At 50.8% G+C, this 15,883-nt stretch overlaps 2 protein-coding genes across 3 annotated transcripts; one reads left to right on the top strand and one right to left on the bottom strand.

Moving 5' to 3' along the window:
- Nucleotides 1-1,808: 1,808 nt before the first annotated feature.
- ANKRD53 (ankyrin repeat domain 53) lies at nucleotides 1,809-6,730 on the top strand. The gene is made up of 4 exons (XM_066632220.1): nucleotides 1,809-2,008; nucleotides 3,178-3,342; nucleotides 4,966-5,086; nucleotides 6,011-6,730. Exons 1-4 carry the CDS (start codon nucleotides 1,827-1,829, stop codon nucleotides 6,728-6,730), a joined length of 1,188 nt encoding a protein of 395 aa, XP_066488317.1. The 5' UTR covers nucleotides 1,809-1,826.
- Nucleotides 6,731-8,020: 1,290 nt separating this feature from the next.
- Nucleotides 8,021-14,788, bottom strand: TEX261 (testis expressed 261). 2 transcript variants are annotated; one of them, XM_066632380.1, is made up of 6 exons: nucleotides 14,681-14,788; nucleotides 12,214-12,293; nucleotides 11,250-11,403; nucleotides 10,440-10,507; nucleotides 9,892-9,994; nucleotides 8,021-9,248 (listed from the first exon to the last, which is right to left on the bottom strand). In XM_066632380.1, the coding sequence occupies exons 1-6, from the start codon at nucleotides 14,748-14,750 to the stop codon at nucleotides 9,133-9,135; spliced, it is 591 nt and encodes a 196-aa protein (XP_066488477.1). In that variant the 5' UTR covers nucleotides 14,751-14,788; the 3' UTR covers nucleotides 8,021-9,132. The 2 variants fall into 2 exon arrangements, with proteins under 2 accessions (XP_066488477.1, XP_066488479.1); XM_066632382.1 differs by lacking the exon at nucleotides 14,681-14,788 and adding an exon at nucleotides 13,876-13,943.
- Between the last annotated feature and the right edge of the window lie 1,095 nt (nucleotides 14,789-15,883).

The following is a 15,883-nucleotide window of genomic DNA, read 5'->3' as shown; positions in this document are numbered from 1 at the left end:
TAGAACCCAACCCTATCCATACTTGGCAGTAAGCCCCATTGATATAATGGGACTAATTTTGGAGTAGACATGTATAGGATTGGGCTTGGGTGCCTGGGTGAAGCACAGCTGGAATGGAGAGGAGCAATAATTTATATGCTTTGCTTCTGTCCAAATTCAATGTTACCCATTAAGAATCTGCCATTTCAAAAGGAGGAAGCACATCTAAATGGAGAACAGACATAAATAAATGAACGGAGAAAGATTTAAATGGAGAACAGACACTCAAGATGAAGAATGCAACAGGCAAGAAGTGAAATGAAGAATGTTTAGAGTGGTGGTCTGGACACAGTCTTAGTTTGTGAGAATCTGGCTTAAGGAGAGCCTTTTTCTTGTCTCCCAGCATGTCTGCTGTTAACAGAACTCTCTAGAACAGGGATGTCCAAACTTTTTGGCAAGAGGGCCACATTATCTCTCTGACACTGTCAGGGGCCAGGAAAAAAGAATTAATGTACATTTAAAATTTGAATAAATTTACATAAATTACTATATTAGCAATGGAACTTGTATGAATGAATGAAGGCAATAGCTCAAGGCCTATAAAAGGCCTTGCATAAATCAAGGCTGTCCTTTCCTTTGCTGCCCCTGCTGCAGACATGAAGCAGCAAGCAGTGGAGGGAACCCTCAGTTCACAGCTCATGCAAGACATCAAACAGTTGCCCTCACACTGAGAGCAGTTGTGTCAGGCCAGAGCAGGCTACAGTAAGTCTTTGGAAGGCCAGAGGTTCATTGGAGACTGGTGGCTCCCTGTGAGCCAGATTGGGGGTCTCTGAGGGCCAAAAATGCCCCCCAGGCTGGGGTTTGGGCACCCCTGCTCTAGAAGACGGAGCAGAACTCTGGGATATTTGCATGGGGTTTTATTAAACATGCCACCTCTAGGCTTTTCAAAATGTATCCGTTATGTAGAAAAGGACACACATCTAGATATTGACATGAAACAACAGAGGGAAGGGAAGAGACAGACGGGGTAAGCAAGGGAAGAATGTGCCAGTTTCAGTAGTTTTGTTACAGTGGGGAGGAGGGACAAAGGGGTACTGCCAAGGGCACCATTTATATTTGTAGGTCACCTTTAGGAGCAGGTGTAATAACTGAGAGTGCAAGCCTCCAAATGAAAATTTGACATTAGACACTGGTGACAAAAGTACATGTTTACCCTCAGCTCCTTTCTGCAATACTGGATTTGTTATCCAGTAACGGGGCGGGGGGAGACCTGCAGGGGAAACACTTTCAGCATTCCAGGAGTGATGCTTTTGTGGAGTGTTATGGGGGCTCGAGGCAGCCTACAAGGGGTTGTCCCAACTTATTTTGTGATGGTGATTGGTCCAGGGTCACCTGGTGAACTTCCTGACTGGGTGAGGATTTGAGTCCAGGCCTCCCGGTTCATGGCCGATACAACCTGTGAAGATTAATTGAGGGGTGCCCTCCTTCCTGTACATATGGTACATATGTTAACAGCACAGAAACCAAACATCTACAACTGAAGAGATCACCACCACAGAAGTCTTTTCTGTCAGACAAACCAGTCCATGATTATTAGGATGGTGCTTTGGACTCTTCATACCACTGGAGCCTTGCTCCATATCCCTGTCTGGTTTGGGGAGCAAGAGGGCGCAAGGACAGCAGCTATCACATCCTGCCTATGATAACTTTCCTTGGCTTTAGCAGAGCTCCGCTTGGGGTTCCTGAGGATGTCATAGGCAGTGGGAGTCAGATCTGAAGGTGGTCCAAACAGCTCACACTCAGTGACTGGCCTCTCCTTTCCACGCCAGGGCTTCTCTGCACTGCACATGGCTTCTCTGCACGGTCGACTGGACTGCATAAAGATGCTGATCGAGAAGTACCACGTCGACGTGGACCTGGTCAGCGCAACTGGCTGGCGGCCTCTCCATCTGGTGATGAGCAGGGAGAGTGAGGGCAGGGCCCTGGAGTGCCTGCAGTACCTCATTGGAAAGGGTGCAGATGTCAATGTGTAAGCTTGCAGGGTCTCTGCCTGCTCTTGCCACTTCCCCCCTATGCAGAACCAGCCATCTGGAGGGCATTTGCAGGACACAGACAGATGTGCCTGGACCTTTCCCATCGTGAATTATATTCAGTGGACAAGCGGGGGAGGAAAGGTCAGAAGTTGGCTGGCTTCGTGATTTTACTTGTTCATAGCCCTTGACAAATAGGCTCTCTTTTTTTCAAGAAAAGGTAAATAGTGATGTCCAAATTACTGCATTTCCATAAAATATAAACATCGGCAATAGTAGTGAAATTCAATAAAGGGCAACAAGGGCAATTCTGGGCCTTTAAAACCAAGACGGTAGCCGCAGAAGCAGGGCTCTGTGCCTTCACTGATTTAATGCAGTCTAATGATGGGAATTCTGGGAGGCCTAAGCATGCAGGACCTTAAGCTGGATGGATATCAGTAGTAGGGGAGAGTCATAGCACACTGAGGGCCCAATCCTCTCCAGCACCAGTTCAGCTGCAATGCAGCCCCCAAAAAAGGGAACAAACATTCCCTTACCTTGAGGCCTGTGTGACTGCCCTCTCACTGCAGTACGCACACCTCGTTGGCATGACTGCACTGGTGGTGGAAAATGCGATAGGATTGGACTGTCAGCCAATGCCTGTCTGTATAGCCTGTGGTAGCATTCTAGCCTCCCATGGATGGGAGTCCCACCGATGAGTGTTGAAAGCGTTCATTGCTTAACAGGACAGTAAATGCTTTCTGCCCTTGCTGCAAAGCACTGAAAGCCTGGAGGAGCAGTCAATTTTTGTCAACCAAGGGCCATTCCCAGTCTGCCGCGGGACTGACCATCCACCCCCAGATTGTAAGTCACCTCGGCTCCATGGATTTTAAAGATGTACACTCAGCAGCTTCTGTTCTGAGCACTAATGCGGTGTGGTTGTGACAAGACTGAGCTGTGAGCCAGGAATTCCCCAGTTCGAATCTCCCCTCTGCCATTAAGTGTTACCAGGTGGCCTCCTAACCTTTCCCAGCTGCAGTACAAAATAATACTCATCTCTGCATAGTTTCTGTAAGCATCGCCTCAAGGTAAAGCAGGCAAGGCACTCTGCATGTTCAGAAAGCGAAGCATAATGCTGGTTCTAGTTGGATGCCGTGTGAAACTCAAATCCTGCACTCCCATTTCCCAGGCAGAACCAAAACGGAGTGTCTCCCCTTCACAAGGCAGCCAGTGAGGGGCGTCGGGACTGCATCAAGGCACTGGTTGAAGCTGGGGCTGATGTCCACGCCAAGGACATTGAGGGGCAAGAGCCCATTGACCTCTGCAAGATGTGGGGCCACAGGGCCTGTGCCAAGTGAGTGCTATACCAAGGCATTGTGGGTAAGAGGATGTGTGGTACAGTAGGTGACCCTCCCCAGCTCTGCAGATATGTGCACTCTTGGGTGTAACTCTTACAGGCACGGGTGGTGGATCTGAGTCACTTGTTTCATAGAACTTTGTGGAGAGCTTTTCTAGAGGGTCGTCTGATTCTTGGACGGTTCTTGGAAAGGAATCCCTGTTTAAATAAGAACATAAGAACAGCCCCACTGGATCAGGCCATAGGCCCATCTAGTCCAGCTTCCTGTATCTCACAGCGGCCCACCAAATGCCCCAGGGAGCACACCAGACAACAAGAGACCTGCAAGGCTTCCTGGGAATTGTAGTTAAGAACATAAGAACAGCCCCACTGGATCAGGCCATAGGCCCATCTAGTCCAGCTTCCTGTATCTCACAGCGGCCCACCAAATGCCCCAGGGAGCACACCTGATAACAAGAGACCTGCAAGGCCTCCTGGGAATTGTAGTTTAAGAACATAAGAACAGCCCCACTGGATCAGGCCATAGGCCCATCTAGTCCAGCTTCCTGTATCTCACAGCGGCCCACCAAATGCCCCAGGGAGCACACCTGACAACAAGAGACCTGCAAGGCTTCCTGGGAATTGTAGTTAAGAACATAAGAACAGCCCCACTGGATCAGGCCATAGGCCCATCTAGTCCAGCTTCCTGTATCTCACAGCGGCCCACCAAATGCCCCAGGGAGCACACCAGACAACAAGAGACCTGCAAGGCTTCCTGGGAATTGTAGTTAAGAACATAAGAACAGCCCCACTGGATCAGGCCATAGGCCCATCTAGTCCAGCTTCCTGTATCTCACAGCGGCCCACCAAATGCCCCAGGGAGCACACCAGGTAACAAGAGACCTCATCCTGGTGCCCTCCCTTGCATCTGGCATTCTGACATAACCCATTTCTAAAATCAGGAGGTTGCGCATACACATCATGGCTTGTACCCCATAATGGATTTTTCCTCCAGAAACTTGTCCAATCCCCTTTTAAAGGCGTCCAGGCCAGGTGCTATCACCACATCCTGTGGCAAGGAGTTCCACAGACCAACCACACGCTGAGTAAAGAAATATTTTCTTTTGTCTGTCCTAACTCTCCCAACACTCAATTTTAGTGGATGTCCCCTGGTTCTGGTGTTATGTGAGAGTGTAAAGAGCATCTCCCTATACACTCTGTCCATCCCCTGCATAATTTTGTATGTCTCAATCATGTCCCCCCTGAGGCGTCTCTTCTCTTTTCTAGGCTGGAGGCCCAAACGCCGTAGCCTTTCCTCATAAGGAAGGTGCCCCAGCCCCGTAATAAAGGCTACTTGCGGGAATTTATGTTCCCACAAGATATACATGAGATTGATTAGAGAGCATTAACACCTCAAATTCGCCAGGACCGAATCCAACAAGATTCAGCAACTGAATAGTCAAGCGATTGTATAGTCCCAAGTCATGTATTGACACTAAAGGCAACTACACACACCTGTGCAGGAAACTGCATGAATCCCATATGCAGTTGGTCACGTTTGATTATCACGCTTGTGTCTGTTTTGCTGCGCATCTCGTGCCACCCCTCCAGCCATCTGCCTCCCCTGCTCTGTCTCTGCAGATATCTCTCCAGTGCCACATGGAAGCGAGACAAGGCAGACTTTGCTCGGGAGGTCTTCAGGCTGAACCAACTCAAAGAAGAGTGTGAGATCAGGGAGAAAGAATTTCTTAAAAGGGAGCAGGTAAGAAGCACCACAAGTGGCCACAGGCAGGCAGTCTCTCCACGCTCCACCCAAAGTTGTGTGGCTGTATGGGGAGCCAACTGACCGGCCACTCGCTAATCTGCTGGTAACCTGTCCTAAAAGCTGTCACCCTAAATGGGTGACAAAGGTCAACACAGAGCTTCCTTGAATAATGTAAAACCAGTTGCCTGCTCATCTCTGGATTCAATTCAGGGTGCTGGTTCTTACCTTTAAAGCCCTAAATGGCTTGGGACTTGTGCCTCCTTCTACACCTCATGGCATCCAAAGCGGTGTGTGTCTCCTGCCGTTGAAGTGCGATGGTTGTCCACTAGGAACAAGTCCTTCCCACAAGTGCACCACCCTGATGGAATGCCTCCCCCAAGTAGGGCCCTCCTGCACTGAATCCTGAGTGTCTTGAGATCTCTGGCTGAAGCCTGTTTTTACAAAAAGGCCTTTGCAGTGATTGTCAGCCATTGCTGCTGCATAAAGAATACATCCCCTTTTTGTTTACTCTTATCATGTTGGGGCTGTTCTACTGAGGATCGTGCCATTTTGCTGCAGCTTTTCTTTGGTTTATGACGTGATGTTTATTGTTGAGAGCTGCCTTCAGTTCACTGAAAATATAAATATTTCAAATAAGAAAATGAACATTTTGCAAGGCTCCTCTGCAAATATATAATCACTGCAGAGCCCCAGTTGCTGGGTGAATTCATCAGTCCATCAATCCAAACTCTCAGTTCCTTTGCCAGCTCAATCTTAGCAAACCAGAGCTCCTGAGTCACCAACTCTCAGAGCTACTGAGCAGATCTTTTTGCCAGCAGACTAAGCCAGTACACTTAGATCTGGGCTTGGCAGATTACAATCGCACAACTGCACAGAAGATGAGTTCAGCTCCTCACCTGCTTCTTGTGTGTTTTGTTCCAGAGGGAGTTGGATTTTGTGAACAGTATGGCATACGAACGGTGGCTAGAGAAAAAGTGCTTGCCTCCCCCCTCAGATAGGATTCTGGGTTTTCTTAAGAAGAGGGCTCAGTCAGTGAGTCTCTCTAAGCCAACAGGCACAAGGGTTAGCGGACCAGCCTTCCCACCTGCCAGAACTTTAGTGGCCCTGCCTGAGTCCCGGGACCTGCTCCGGCCATCTTGGAACATAAGCACCAACGTTTGCTCTGCACCTGCGACTAGCATAATCCGGCCAAGCACCATCCGGATGGGGATCGATCCAGAGAAGCCTCTTGAGCACGACTTCTCCTCCTTCTTGCTTCTCTTCCGGGACTCATTTGGAAAACCAAAGATCTACGTCAGCAATTGGGGCAAGGTCAGCACAATGCCCGACCTGCCTTTCGAGATCATCCAGAGGAGCATCTATCCCCACACCCAGATCACACGCCTGGAAGGCCCCCAGGACTTCAAGTCCAGGCACATTTTTGACGTGGCATCCAAGCGCCACCCAAGTCCAGAGCACCGGTGGACGGACCAGATGGCCCTGAGCTTGCGGGAGACGCTTGACCCAACCTACATAGGCACACTCAAGGCCCACCTCGCCATGTACACTGACCCCAGAGTGGTGTTTCCACAACTGGAGCCTGACTGCACCAGTGGCAAAGAGTCCTCCATGCAAAGCCAAGCCAGCAGCTCCCTGAACTGAGTGACCCTCTCCATGTTGCCAGGCCATGTTGAGCGTGACTGACCTTGGGAGCTGTTGCACTCCTGCCCCAGTTCTGTGCAGGGCACAGCAGAGGATGAAGTTGCCCCTTTACCTTGGGTGTGTTTTGGAGTTCTCTGCGTACCAGGGAAAATGCCTCAGCATCCATGCTGCCAGAGGAAACAAGTGTGCATGGGGAGGGGCACCCAATTGTGCACACACCAATGTGTCTGCACAAAGTAAAACTTCCCTATTTCCAGTCCTTAAGTTTTGTCCTCATTGTCACGGGGAGAGGGAGGGGGAAAGTAGCTTCAAGCCACTCCACAGCCAGGCCACAGTCCTCCCTCCCTCTCCCATTCTCTGAATGGCACAATTACATTAAGGCTGAATGCAGACTCCACATACAAAGTGCCATGGCCTATTTATAATCCCATAATTAAATTCTGTGCACTGCCTACTTGTAACTCATACCAGGAGATTAACCATTTTTGTGGGGGACTCGTCAGGCAAGACCAACCAAGCTGCTCTGAGATGCGGACAGGTGGCAACCACGTAGCCCAAACTTGGGACTAAAGCAAGTCACGTTAAGCCAAACGCATTCCTGCCCTTGTTGCCCTTCTGACCAGGGGCTCTTCCACACACGCTTTCATAGGGACACTGAGCACGAGTCTGTCTGTTCCGAGTGGAGGGTACTCTCCAGGTCTCAGGCAGGGAAAGATCTCCCCCAGGCTTGCTTTCAGAGATCCCTTTGCTAGAAAGCCTGGGAGGAGAAGCAGAGCTGTGGGTGCTGGGAAAGGAAGCCACCCTCTCCACGGGATATGCCAGACACTTCCCCTGTTGTACGCAACAGCCTCAAATGCAGGCAGGCAGCTCACTTCCTCTCATCTGCTCCTTCTGCAGAAGCAGAGCAGTACTGGCATGAGAGGAGGTTTAACAAGACCACCTCACCCTCTCAAAAAGATGCCAGAGCAGGAAAAGGGAGGCAAATTCTTCCCCCTCCTGGCAAGCAGAGGCTTCCCCGTACTTCTGGGTTGATTCTTTTTCAAAAATGCCCCTATCCCCACTGGAGGCTGCAGCTCCTGCAGTCCTGAGTCGTCACCCAGCTTCTTTGCCATGTTCTGCTTCTGCGAACAGGTTTCTAACCCTCTGCCTGTTCAACTGCACAGATAACAGCAGGCCATCTACAGAAATATTCCAGAGGCCTGCTGCAGTGTTTGGAACCCAGAACTGTGACTTCAGTGAACCACCAAAGGGAGGAGACGTCTGGATTTCCTTCTTGGCTTTTAAGGCAAATTCCATCTAACACCTTTATTAACACAGACTGTGTGCTCAAACAGAAATCAAACTTCCATTAATTTAAAAGAGAACAAAACATATCATCATCTGAATCCACACCACTGTTTGTGGAACCATCATCTTTTCAGCTGCTCAAGCAGCCTAGACTTGCAGATGCTGGGCGAGGAAACAAGTGCCATGGAGACCACAAGGGAACAGGACTCTCCATTTTCACACAGGAAACCTTTGCATCCTGGGCACAATCAGCAGCCTCTATTCATTTCTTTGCAAAAAGTAGTTGGCCTCCTTTCTCAGCATCCTCAGGTATTTGTTCAGTTTGCTATTCACCCAACACAGCAAGTTCCAGAGAAGTGAAAACTCCGCAAGATATGGCAGCCATCTTCATGTTTGAAAAGGGTTATTTAACAATGGAGATCTTGGAAGTCTGTGCAACAGTCCGATACAGATTGCCCAGCAGAAGTTGGCAGAGTGAGGAAGGGGAGATTCCCAATGCCTGTTCCTCCAAGGGCAGGGTTCATTTAAACAAATGCTGATCACACTTTTGTCTCCAGAAATGTCACCCGAGAGAATCAGGACTCGTACCCACCTCTGCACCACAATGTCAGGTATGTATTTAGCCAGGGGCACGTTTGGCAGTCGGATTGCTCCACTGCCAACAGATTTCGACACAGGAGTGCTTTGTAAGAATTTGTGAGTGTCCACATCAATCATACGTCTACCTATAGCCCAGTTAAACTGTGAACATCTTCATACCAAGGAAAAGAAATGGACTGTCTCTGAAGAAGCACCTTTGGTGGAAATGTTTTGGCTTTAGATATAAATAGACCATGACAGCTCACCTCAGGGCTCCATGCTGACGGCAGGAGAGGCATCGTCCACAGTTCTGTAAGGCTTATCCCCCTTGCTAGCAAGCTGGGAACCCAAGTGGTCCAACAGACCAGCCTCCCGGCGTTTGTGCCGCCAATGCCTGTGGTTGCGTGCCCCACATTTCCTAATTGATTCTTCTCAAAATATGCCCCTTGGGCAAGCAGGAGAGAGAGGCAAACGTAGAGGCTCAGGGACGTATCGCTGCTCCTGCAGAGACCAAAGGCGCGAAGGGCTGGCCAGGATCAATACATCTTCTGGCGGCTGGGCAAGATGGCCTCCTTGATGAACGAGAAGACAACGAGGATGCCAGAGCGCTTCCCCCTCTTTCCTTTTGTGAAGTAGTTGGACACCACGTCGTCTGAGGAGACACAGAGAGAAGGTCAGAGCTAAGCCCAGAATGTTATCAGACGATCTGATGTGAAATCCAGGTGGCCATTTTTTCTATTGCCTGCTGCCCTGTCCTCTACCCGTTTGCAAGAGAGCAACTGGGCCTCTCAGTGCTGGTAGTTCCACTATTAAGTTCCCTTAAGCACCACACCCTGGCACTGCCTGTAGATTCCACAAGTTCCTGTGCTTAACTAAGATCCTAAGAGACCTTCTCCGTTGGCTGGAGGGAATATAAGCCAAGACTCAGGATGCTCCACACATCCAAAACGTTTCTTCACTTAATGATGAGAGAGGGAAACTTACAGAACTTAAGGGTCACGTCTGATGAAATCTAAAGCCACCAATCTGGCTGGTGGAGGAGACGAGCTTTGAATCTAAGGTGACCATTTCCTGGCCCCAGCAATCCCAATCCCACCACATCTCTCCCCTCTTGGTCCCTGTCAACAGTTTCTCTGCAATTCCTACTTTAGAACTACAATTATGAGGAATTAGCAAATAAGCTTCAACAGCATCATTTATTCCTTATCGCTGAAGAATCTCATGCAGAGTTGTGACCCTCCAGCCACACACCCCAAATACAGAAGGGCTGCTCCAATTCTGCCTGGCCAACTCACCTCCTGGCTGCATCGTGGAAGGGAGCACGTTCTCCCCAGCTGACAAGGAAACAAAAAACGCAAAGGGAATCAGCCACAGGCAGAAGGTGAAGTAAGCAAGAACCTGGGAGTGAAACACAGAGAACGTCAATCAAAGCTGCAGTCAAGAGCGCCCACTGTTCATTGAAAGGAATGTGCCATTTGGTTCTAAGAGCCACCAATATTTCTCTGCATGTCCTGGGCATGACCCCACAGATCAGTGGAACTTGGACTAGGTCTGACCCTTTCACTCCTTGGTAAAGGAACTGCATAAGCCATGGGAAACCTCTGAACTTTTAACCCTTAGAGTCTTGCAGAGCTACAGTCAAGAAGGGAACAGACCCTCTGACTGCCGGGCTGCAGCAACTACAGCCACCCTCAGAAAGCCTGAGGATCCCACTCCTCTTGGTCGTTTTAAACACCAGCTCTAGAATGTTAAAGTGGGAGGGGGAAAACTGGGGCCTCATCTCTGCCCTGCCCCTCAAAAACACGCATACAAGCTCCATGTGATCCCCTGCATCATATCTTACCTCGGAGAAAGGATAATATTCTTCCGCAAAATACTGGAACGCCAAGTAATGATTCAGCACAACCAGCACTGCCAAAGGAAACAGCAAAGTGCCGGGTGAGAAACAGCACTCCCAGCACCAGTTGAAGCCACTCCAGGGCTCTCCCCAGGCAGCTGCATAAGACCCATGGAGGGCATCAGAGAAGGAGGACACTGTTGGGGCACAGGTCAGGGGAGGGGGAAGAGTAAAGGAAGACACTGCAGAAATGGTATTATTCTGCAGGCAGGTTTTCAAATATCTTCTCACAGCCACAAGGATCAGCAACATACTTTTTCCAACTGCTCAAACCTCCACACCAGGTAAACACCAGTGTCCAATTCCACTGCTACAGATGGACTGGAACAGATTCCAGCATCTCCTCGGACGCTGCACATTGTTCAGGACACCGTTCAAGGTGCTGCTTTGGGCCAATGAATTTCTGAACAGCAAGTGCCTGACATACTCTCACTGTTCTCAGCATAAACCAGGGCACCATCTTTAGCTCAGCTCTAAGGCCAGCCTAACCCTCAAAGACCCCATTCCTTGAGATAATGGTGTGGAGCAACAGAGACCTGCTTCCTACAGGGACTATGAGAGCAAAACACCATGACTGCTGCAGAGCGCTTTGCAATGAGAAGTGCTGTTCCTCGGCTACCAGGCAAGAAATCTATTCACATGATAGGACGGGATGAAACGCTCACAATTCTGATGGGGATCCCAGCCAGCCACAGATCAGCAGACTGAACACCAAGAAAAAGATGTTCTTGCTACCAGCATTTCAAGAGCACTCACCGCATGACAGGATGAAGTTGGGAGAGGTCAGCATGATGAAAGGGAAGGTCTGAAGCAATCCAAAATAGACCAAGTTAGTAAAGAGGCCTACACCAACCATGGCACCAGGGAAGTGTTCAAAGAGGTACAGCCCAACCAGCACAGCTGTGGAGAACTGGAAGAGAGCACAGACAGTTAAAACCAGCTTCAACAGGTCACACCCCAGCAGGTCACAGGGGGAAGGAAGGCTGCACATGTCCCTCAAGAACCTGCCTGGAAACATTTGGAGATGCCTTCTGTCCAGTCCACTGGTCCACCTGGTTCAGTATTGTCTACACTAACTGGCAACATACCTAGAATGCAGACAAGAACTGAACCGAGGTCCTTCTCAGCACAAAGCATGTGCAAAGCATACAGGTTCATTCCCAGTCTGCTTGCTTGTGATGGACATTCCTGGATGGATGATCAATGCCATCAGGTCCTTTCAACACTTTTGACATATAACCACACATATCTCCTATGTTTGGGGGGCGGGGGGGGGGGAAGGTCACACAAGCACAGAGAAACAAAGCAAGTTTCCCCAAAAGCATTCTATAAAGGAAGCACTTTCCTTCTCTAAGGAAAGTGAGATCTGGGAGGCTGCTGGCCTTTGACTATCACAGAGAGGTTGGCCCTCTCCTTGCTCCCATAAGCACAACTCTCTTTCCAACAGAATCCTTGCTCGTGTGAACTGTTGCCTCATTCCCATTTCTGGAATCAGTCCAGTTTCACCTTTTTCAACAGTCTCAGCTGACAGACAAAAACCTTGGCAGAGCTACTTGACAAGGCCATCCCCTGCCTTTCACACCAAATACCTGGCCTGGGGCTTCTTCCCACTGGTGCAGATTATGCCCCAACTGTGCATAATTTGTGGCACAACCGAGCTGGGCAACAGCTCACTTATGGCCTCAGCCTGGAGCAGGCACAAGGGCAGCCGGAGACTTACCCAGATCATGTACTTGATGATCCTGCTGGTGGTGACGGTATACTCTTCTATCAACTCTGCCAAATAGTACAAGCCAGCCGCTGGAAAGAAAAAGGAAAGGGCTGCTGACCACTTCACACAGCAAGGCATAAAGGGAAATGAGCTCCAAAAACACTGCCTGTTTAGCCACGTGGCCTCTGCTTCCAACTCCAGAGCAGCAACTCTGTAATCAGAGTTGGCCTGTAATGGCCTGTAATCAACTGCAGGTCCCTGAGCTGCTGTGAGTTCAAGGTGGTTGGAGCTCAGATCCCAGGACTGCCTCCAATATGCTGCTGCAGACCAGGTGTCATGTTTGCCACTGCTGCTGAGGTGGCCCAGGAGTTTTTTAAGTATTTAAAGTTCTCAACATAGTTCAGGTAGAATAATGACAAAAGACAGCTGCCCAGGTCCTCAAGAATTCCAGATCTGAAAGGAAAACCAAGGGAGCCACTGGGTAGTGTGAAGGGCTAGGAAGCAGAAGGCCATTAAACAAAGTCGTATTTCCTCTCTACTCAATGAGTTGGGCAATCAGAAATTCAGTTGGTGGCACATGTAATAGGCAATTACTCTTTTTATTCAAAAGATCTAGGATGTCTTCCCCCACATTAGAATTTGTGTGACGGATATCCTTCTTCGAAGGGATATCACAATTTTTTTTTTTTCAAAAACCAGTACTGTATTTTGCTACAGGAAACAGATAATCTTCCCCAGGGACTGCATCTGGCACTCTTCAAATGGTGATCCTGTGCTAATTTTAATTTTGTAAAAAAGTGTGGGGACAGCAGGGTGGATTGATTTCAATGAGAGCAGGACTAGAGCCAGCTGGAAACACAGGAAAGTAGTTTTAGGCTAGACACAAAGAAGAATTTCCTCACTGTAAGACCTGTGTGGCACTGGAACAGTCTGCCTCGTGCAGTAGGAGGCTTGATCTCAATGGAGATTTTCAAGCAGAGGCTGATGGCCTCCAGACAGAGATGCTGCTGTTGTCTGCATTGAGCAGAAGATTGGACTAGCTGACTTTCTAGGTGCCTTCCAATTCTAATATTCTATGGCAAATTAAAACACTAGCAGGGGTAGAACCATTTTAAATCATTGCTTTAAACCCAGTTTCTCATTTTGTAATTCCTGAAAACAGATGCAAACACTTGAACGCTTATGGGAAGGGCATGAAGGCATCAGCTATTCCCCACTCTTGTTTCCCCTCCCCAAAAAACTGGCACTCAGCAGCTTACACAACACTAGTATAAGTTCCATTTGAGCATAAATTTGTCTAATTCTCTATCCATAAAAAGCTACTTATGCAGGGGATAGAGAGTGGGTGGAGATACTCTTTTTCCTCTCACATAGCACCAGAACCAGGGGGCAGCCACTCAAATTGAGTGTCAGGAGAGTTAGGACAGACAAAGAATTTCTTAAACCAGCCTGGAACTACATGCTATTACGCACTGAGCCCTGCTGGATCAGACCAAAGTCCCGTCTAGTCCAGCTTCCTGTATCTCACAGCTGAGGCCTCCAGCAGGGAGCACCCTAGACCACATCCCGGCACCCTCCCTGCATCTGACATTGGAGGGAGCCCACTTCTGAAATCAGGAGGCTGCACATGCATCACAGCTTGTAACCAGGATACACTTTTCCTCCACTGACCTGTCCAGTCCCTTTCCAAGGCATCCAGGTCAGAGGCCACCCCACATCCTGTGGCAGGGAGTTCCACAGGCTAATGACAGGCACATGCACGCACGCGCGCGCGCACACACACATTGTGGCTTGTCACCTGGGATGGACTTTTCCTCCAGCAACCTGTGCAGCCCCCTTTACAAGACATCCAGGCCTTCTGATGCCATCACCACATCCTGCCGCAAGGAGTTTCACAGATTAAAGGGTCAAACAGCCTCCGTCCTCCATCAAGCAGTCCAATCCCCTTCTCAAGGTACCCAGGCCAGATGCCACCTCACATGCAGTGGCAGGGAGTTCCACAGACCACATCATGTGGCAGGGAGTTCCACAGACCAACCCCTCCTGGCAAGAGTGGCCCTGCTAGCTCAGAACAAGGCAGGCCCACCCAGACAGCAAGCCGCTTCCCACCAGATGCTCCTGGAGAGCCCATCAGCAGGGCAGGGAAGCCGCAGTCTTCCTAGTTAGTGCCCAGGGATGGAGCCTCCCTGTCCAGCAGCAGTCTACCTGCCCATCAAGACTAGCGTCCCCTCCCCCCGTCTTTCAGGACGGAACCACTGCTTGGAATGGGGGGGTGAAGTAAGAGGCGCGCGCCCATTGGCCAGCCGCAAACTCCCGGGGCCAATGGGGCGCTGCGGGGGGCGGGATCATAACAGCGGCAGCCAATCGCGCTCGCTCCTCGAGCGGAGGGGCGGGTCGAGCCGGGCGAGTCCATCCCAGAGGGGGGAAGGTTGGAGTGGACGCGGGCGGGCGGAGGGCAAAACCTGAGGGGCCTCACCGATGCCCAGCGTGACGAAGGCGGCCTGGATGAGGAGCGCAAGCCAGCTCAGCGCGTACATGAACCACATCGTCGCGTCGTCCTCCCTCCTCAGCCCTCGCCCCTCCCGCCACTTCCGACGGAAGTGGGTGGGGGTGGCTCACCACCGAGTCGCCCCAGGCAGGCGGGAAGGAGCGCCCGCGGGGGAAGCGCCACAGCGGCCTCTAGCGGCCAGGCGGGGTCAGGCCTGCAGGACCACCCCCCGCAGCTCAATGGCGGCTCCGCACAGCTTGACCCGCCCGTCGCAGCTCATTGGCAGACGCGCAGCCAATGGTGTGATTGGCCGCAGAGCTTCCTGGGAGTTGTAGTTCTTTGAGGGGCTGGTGGGTGGGGAGGCAGGTGAGGCAGAGCCTCCCCACTGGAGTCCTTTGAAAGGCACTGGCACTGGCGAGGCAGGTGAGGCAGAGCCTCCCCACTGGAGCCCTTTGGAAAGTACCACCACCGCCGTGCGAGGTGCTCGTGCACACTCAACCCAAGCGCAAATTGCGTGGGTTGAGTGTGCACGAGCACCTTGCACGGCAGCGGCGGCACTATCCAAAGGGCTTCAGTGGGGAGGCTGTGCCTCACCTGCCTCATCTCCCACATGGTGGCACTTTTCAAAGCACTCTAGTGGAGAGGCTCTGCCTCACCTGCCTCACCACTCACCGCACCTCCCTGGTGCGCAGGCACATTGCAAGGAGGGTGGGCGCCCAAAACTCGCCACAATGACAGCCTGCAGCCTGACACACACCCCCACTCATTGGCAGGCGCCTGTCCTTCTCATCCCTGCAGCCTCCATTCCTCGGGGTGCCCTGAGGCTTCAAGGGAGCATTGGCAGCCCCTTTTGTGGAGGGCGGGTTGCGTCCTACACGAGGGGCAAAGTGGGAGGCACCAAGAGGCAAGAACAGCTCGCCAAAGGCATTGCTGGTTGGGCGTGGGGGGTGCTTTGGGCTCTGCCGGAGGTTTCTTCCCTGGGCGGATGGAGCTTGCCCCACTAGACCACCTGCTGCAGCTACTGCCCCTTTCGCCTTCATCTCCCCCAGTTGCCTCCGTAGGTTTCATGCATTGGGTCGCTGTGGCCCAAGTTAAACCCAGTGCAGTCTGGACACCTTTGGGGGTGGGAGGCTAAATAGAATGCAGGGGAGTGGCAGCAAGATGCAAGTATCTTGTGGTCTGGTGTGCAAC

This window comes from Tiliqua scincoides, chromosome 6 (assembly GCF_035046505.1).
Source record: "Tiliqua scincoides isolate rTilSci1 chromosome 6, rTilSci1.hap2, whole genome shotgun sequence".
Taxonomy (NCBI): Eukaryota; Metazoa; Chordata; class Lepidosauria; order Squamata; family Scincidae; genus Tiliqua; species Tiliqua scincoides.
Note: the sequence above shows the minus strand (reverse complement) of the source record. Positions and strands in the feature narration are given on the sequence as shown.

Coding starts and splice junctions, on each gene's coding strand:
- TEX261 (XM_066632380.1), bottom strand. CDS start 14,750: ATGTGGTTCATGTACGCGCTGAGCTGGCTTGCGCTCCTCATCCAGGCC. Junction 11,404..12,213: donor TCATCAAGTACATGATCTGG/GTAAGTCTCCGG, acceptor GCTCTCTTCCAG/TTCTCCACAGCTGTGCTGGT. Junction 9,249..9,891: donor TTCCACGATGCAGCCAGGAG/GTGAGTTGGCCA, acceptor GTGTCTCCTCAG/ACGACGTGGTGTCCAACTAC.
- ANKRD53 (XM_066632220.1), top strand. CDS start 1,827: ATGGCTTCTCTGCACGGTCGACTGGACTGCATAAAGATGCTGATCGAG. Junction 2,009..3,177: donor AAGGGTGCAGATGTCAATGT/GTAAGCTTGCAG, acceptor CCCATTTCCCAG/GCAGAACCAAAACGGAGTGT. Junction 3,343..4,965: donor GGCCACAGGGCCTGTGCCAA/GTGAGTGCTATA, acceptor CTGTCTCTGCAG/ATATCTCTCCAGTGCCACAT.